Raw genomic sequence first — 6,191 nt, 5'->3', positions numbered from 1 at the left:
AACATGCGTTTTATCTTCAAATTTACACTAGTCGTACGATTTGGATTCAAATTCTGCAAAAACATATGGTTGTACTACAAATTTAGACTAAATGTACGATTTGGCTTCAATTTCTGTCGAAATATACTATTTAACTTCAAATTTAGCATATACACCTTGTTTTTCACGTTTTCCCGGTGAGATCGAACAGTGAAACTGTTAGATCTACGGAAGTCGTAGGTCTCCAATTCAATCGTGTATGACACCGAGTCTGCGCGATTCCCTATGACTCTTTCGAGTGATACGGATAATAGGTTCATAAAGAATGGTTTTAACACTGGCTGATATCAATAACACTATACTTTATTATAACATAATAACTTTTAATACTAGGGTGACTAACTGTACTTGGCTTAGAATGACTTGAGTTGATGGTGAGACTATCGACGGAGTCTTGACCGATCGTCTTTACGCGTTCGTGTCTGGTTAGTATCTGTCTGTTCGTTCTCTGTTTTGCCTTTTGAGAAGATTCGTTAGGGGTGTGAAGTTTTTACTGAAACACTCGGATTGGATGTTTTTCAAGTTTTCCTAATTTAGAAAGGGAAGCGGTCGTTTTGAGTGATTAGTCAGAAAATTGTGAGCAAGGAGAAAGGTGACCGCCCCGAACTAACAGTCACTTGCACGTATGAATTGTACCTGCGAGTGAATCTCGCGAAGAATCCGCGTGTCTCAAAGGTTGACCGTTGCAGGTAATAAGAGTGGGGAAAAAGATATTGCCTTGGGTAATTGGTGTTGTGCAGAAGGTAAAGGGAATTCGTGACGGTGAGAGAATTCTGGCGACCAGATGTAGGCAGCGTTGAAGGAAATATTACAGGCAGGAAATAACGGCTTTTCGGATAATTAGATACTATTGCTACGGTCGCTTATTTGTTTATGGAAAGACGCTTGCAGTACAGATGAGGTCGTTTGGTAATTTTCGGAATCTATTGTATGGTAGGTACGGTGTTGGTTTGAGCCGTCGAGCCGCGTATGCTTTATTAAGATAGAATGCTAAATTTGAAGCTAAATCGTATGATTCGACAGAAGTTAAATCCGAATCGTACGTTTAGTCTAAATTTGATTACAAATTGTATGTTTTTGCGGAAATTGTAGCTAAATCATATATTTCGGCTGACCTTGAAGCTATATCATAAAATTCGTGTGAATCTGAAGTAAAATCAGCTGTATCTGCTAAATTTGGAGATAATTTGTAACACTCGGCACAATTTGAAGCCACATCGTACTTTTAATCTAAACTTGAAGCTAAACCATATGTTTCGGGCATAATACATTAAATCATATGACCTTGAAGCTATATCATAAGTATCGGCTGAATCTGAATCTTATGTTTCGGCAGAAACTGAAACCAAATCCTACGTTTAGTCGAAATTTGAAGATAAGTCGTATGTTTCGGCAAAATTTGAAGCCAAATCGTACCTTTAGCCCGAATTTGAAGCTGATTGATATGTTTCGGCTGAATTTGAAGCTATATCATAAGAATCGGCCGAATCTCAAGCTAAATTGGATGTATATGCTAAATTTGAAGCAAAATCGTATGTTTGGACAAAAATTGAAGCTAAATCGTACGTTTAGTCTAAATTAGAAACCAAGTCATATGTATCAGCGGAATTTGAAGCTATATCATTAGTATTGGTAGAATCTCAAGCGATACCGTACGTGTCTTTTTAATTTGATGCTTAATCGTATGTTTCGGCAGAAATTGAACCCAAATCGCACGTTTTGTCTGAATTTGAAGACAAATCTTATGTTTCCGAAGAATTCGAAGCCAAATATCATGACTATTAATAGAATCTGAAGCGAACCGTACGTGTGTCCTAAATTTGAAGCTAAATCGTATGTTTCGGCAGAATTTGAATCCAAATCGTACGTTTAGTCTGAATTAGAATCTAAATCATATGTTTCCGCTGACCTTGAAGCAATATCATAAGTATCGGCTGAATCTAAAGCTAAATCAGCTGTGTCTGCTAAGTTTGAAGCTAATCTTATGTTTCAACAGAAATTGTAGCCAAATCGTACGTTTAGTATAAATTTGTAGTATAACTATGTTTTTGCAGAATTTGAATCCAAGTCGTAGGATTAGTCTAAATTTGAAGATAAATTGTATGTTTCCGCAGAATTTGAAGCCAGATCGTAAGATTACGCCGATTTTGATGCTATATCATACGTTTCGGCTGATTTTGAAGTTACATCATAAGTATCGGCAGAATCTGTAGCTGTATCGGGTGTATCTGCTAAATTTAAAGATAAATCGTATGTTTTGGCAGCATTTGTATCCAAATCATATGTTTCGGCTGAATTCGAAGCTGAATTATATGATTCTGCTGAATTTGAATATATATACCTTCTGTCTAGAATCTATTCTCTTCTGTAGAATCTATATAGCTGCTATATATAGCAAGACGATTAAAGATCTACTAGAAGAGAGAACACTATACGAGACAAAAGTCTTCTATGAGACAAATAATATCTATAAAGAGAAAATGGCTCAGATGGGGATGGTTAGTATCGAAGAGGTGGAGAGAACAAGAAAGATCCCATCAATGAATGTGGATATGATGCGTCTTGAGGCAATAATCAAAGCAGTAGCTTGCCATGTTAGAAAAACCCCGCTCCAAAATATTACGGATATAGCGCGAATACTTCAATCGGCCCAAGCCTGCTGTCAAGAGATTACGAAAAAGGAACCAAAGGTGTCAAAAGGGAAGGAAAATATAAATATGAAAATCGATGCACTTAAAGATAAGATAGCTCTCTTAAAGAAGGTCAGAATGTTTGGAGAGCTGAAAGACAAGGAGAAAACTACTGCAAAAAAAATAATGAGAGAACTAAACCTCAAGGCATGTTTAGGTCGGAACTTGACTGAAGCCATAGCAAAACTTGGAGAAAAAGCTGCTATATATCAGAAAAAGCTAGAGGTATCTGAACAAACAAGAGAATATAGACGACAAAACCAGAGCTTATAACTGTATAGAAGTAATTTCTATAGAAACCTTGAGGAATCGGAAGTCGTAGAGCATCAAGTAAAAAATGAAGAAATAAAGAATTTTTGGTCAAAGATGTGGGAAGAAGATAATGAAGAGATGAACGAAACAGATCTCAAAGAATACTTATTTGAGTTTATACCTGCAGAAAATGAAGTAAATATATTTCTATCATACAATGAGTTTACTGAGATAATCAAATATCTTCCGAACTGGAAGGCGGCTGGCTGCGATGGAATATATAACTTCTTCATAAAAAAATGTGAGGCATTGCATCCATTCCTTTATGATATAATGAAAGAAATGTGCATAGAAGGCAGAATTAGAGAACCATGGCTTTACAACGGAATAACATACCTAATACCTAAAGGAACCCTTACAAAAGGTGGGGACTTTAGACCAATCACCTGTATGTCAAACCTTTATAAGTTGATGACGAAATATGTCACTAAAATACTTCAAGTAATCGTGGATAATCGTGGAATGCTCGCAGAGAACCAACTAGGAACACTTAGAAAAGTCCAAGGAGCAAAAGAACAAGCACTTTTGAATAAGGCCATCAATATTGAACATAAAAATAAACTATCTATCATGTGAATTGATGTTAAGAAAGCATACGACTCAGTAAAGCATAAATGCCTTACAGCTTGTTTAGAAAGGCTTAATCTGCCAAAGTGGATAGTAAATTTCCTTAAAGGAATAATAAATAAATGGACTATTAAAGTGAAATCAGGATGCGAAACGATAGTGGAAAAAAGGGTTAAGAGAGGAATACTTCAAGGTGATAACCTCTCCCCGTTGCTATTTGTACTTTGTATTGATCCCTTGAGCAGAAAGCTCAATTCAAAGTTTCCTAAGGTTGGAATAAAGACTAGGGAAGAATTCTTTAATACGAACCATCTTCTGTTTATAGATGATCTAAAACTTATTTGTGAAAAAGAGGAAACATTATTAGTGTTGAATGAGGAGACGAAGAAGTTCTTTAAAACGATAGGATTGGTGGTAAATCGAGAGAAATCTGCAACCAACAGTGAAAGGTGTGAACAAGATGCAGTCAAATCAGAAGGGACACAGGGGTAGAAATACCTAGGAATCACGGAGGATGCAACAAGTGCCGTAAAAAAGGAAACGTTTGAAAAAGTAAAAGCCGAAGTTTTAAAAAGAACTGAGACAATATGCAAGACAAAGCTAAATGGAAAAAACATGATTAAAGCGATAAATGAATATGCGATCTCAGTAATAAATTACCATATTGGCGTAATTCAATTAGAACCAAGCGATTTCCAAGCTCTAGACTTTCAAATTCGCCAGGTGTTAATCAAACACCATATCCACCTACAGCCAACCTGTAAAGAAACGCTATACCTTCCAAGAACAAAAATGGGTAGGGGTCTCATTAATGTAGAGCATAGAAGCGAATACATGCTGTTTAATATCAACCAAAACTTTAATGAAACAAGAAACAATAACCTAAGATGCTCGGCAATACTTAAAGTGGAAGAAGAAAATGAGACACACCTTGCTGCAGTAGACAAATACCTAAATATTAAGTACGATAAACAAATGTTGTCAGTACGAGATATCTTAGAAGTTCAAAAAGAAACATTATATAACAAAATTAAAAATAAAAACAACCATAAAAAGTTGTATAATGTAAGGGATAATGAGCTAGTGAGCATTAAAGGCTCGCCGACTTGGCTGGCTAAAGGGAATAATCAGGCTAGATCTGTGAGGCAACATACTGCTCTCTTCAAGACAGAAATATCTTTTGCGGTCAGGAGACTATATGTCCCCACTGCAAAAAAACAAAGGAAAACAGTAGATCGTCTGGCAACTAAATATAAATGTATGCTTGGGTTTGACTCTACAAGAAGACATAATGAGGTTGTTAGATGTATCCACTTACTTCTTTGCAAAAAGTACGGATTTAAAAAGTCCAATAAGATTAGATCACATTCCGTACAGGAGATCCTTAAGAACGAGAATGCAGAAATAAGGGCAGACACACGGATATCTACAGATATTAAAGTTACCCACAACAAGCCTGATATCTTGGTAATTGATAAGAAAAAAATTGAAATAATTATTATAGAGGTAGGAATAACAAATCAAGATCTGCTTAAAGTTAAGAAAATACGACTTACTAGCTAATGAACTTGGGATTATTCACAAGTCTAGAACCAAGATTGTTCCTTATGTAATGACTTGGGATGGGGTGATAACTAAGTTCCACAAAAAATATTTGCATGAGCTGGGGATACAGGACTCCATTGAAGCATATATTCAATCCGTGGTGCTGAAGAAGACCCTTGAGTCTATCTCAATTGAGCGAAGACGAGGGCTGTATCAGGATAGCTTTGGCGAAGAGGAGATTGAAAGAGCTGTGGAAGGACTGGTGCAAGCTCCAGGTGGTAAGGAGTTAAAACACAATGATCAACATGTCATTTAAACTAACCTATTAAATCTTTGTTATTATATTTGGCTACCGTAAAACTCAAAGTATAAATTTTCAATATGATAGTATCATTTATATGTTAGATATAAATGAAGTATTTAGAGAAAAATGTTTTATTTAATACGCTTCCATCAATTTATACTACTATATGCGGACAAATGTAAAACATAACATGTTTTGCTTATTCTTAAAAATTGTTTTATAAATTTATGTCTGAGTAGAGGCATATTCTGGTTCCCGCGTCGGCCCCGATCTGGCGGACTGCCAGTTCGGCTTCCGGGAGGGGCGATCGACGGTCGACGCAATCGACCGTCTAAAGTCTCTCTCGGACAATGCCGTGGCACGGGGCGGGGTGTGCTTGGCGGTGTCGATCGACATCCTCAATGCGTTTAACACCCTGCCCTGGTCCGCCATTAGGGAGGCCCTGGTTGAACACCAGGTGCCTCCCTATCTGAGGCGGGTGATCGGAGGGAAGTGGACTGCGGGGTCCCACAGGGGTCCGTGTTAGGACCACTCCTGTGGGACCTGGGATATAACGCAGTCCTGGAGAAGGCCTCCCTGCCCGACGGTGCCACCCTTGTCTGCTATGCGGACGACTCGTTGGTGGTCACCGTCGGGGACACCTTCGAGAGGACCATCCGACGAGCGGAGGTTGCGGTGGCAGCCGTCGTCGCGAAGATCCACGATCTGGGGCTGAAGATGGCCCCGGAGAAGGC

General features: G+C 37.9%; 1 protein-coding gene across 1 annotated transcript; it reads left to right on the top strand.

Annotated features, from left to right (window-relative positions):
- Positions 1 to 3,095: 3,095 nt before the first annotated feature.
- Positions 3,096 to 5,469, top strand: LOC143261870 (uncharacterized). Its single transcript, XM_076527988.1, has 5 exons — positions 3,096 to 3,176; positions 3,240 to 3,429; positions 3,934 to 4,022; positions 4,362 to 5,075; positions 5,194 to 5,469. The coding sequence occupies exons 1-5, from the start codon at positions 3,096 to 3,098 to the stop codon at positions 5,467 to 5,469; spliced, it is 1,350 nt and encodes a 449-aa protein (XP_076384103.1).
- The last annotated feature ends 722 nt before the right edge of the window (positions 5,470 to 6,191 follow it).

This window comes from Megalopta genalis, unplaced genomic scaffold (assembly GCF_051020955.1).
Source record: "Megalopta genalis isolate 19385.01 unplaced genomic scaffold, iyMegGena1_principal scaffold0070, whole genome shotgun sequence".
NCBI classification, from domain to species: Eukaryota; Metazoa; Arthropoda; class Insecta; order Hymenoptera; family Halictidae; genus Megalopta; species Megalopta genalis.
Note: the sequence above shows the minus strand (reverse complement) of the source record. Positions and strands in the feature narration are given on the sequence as shown.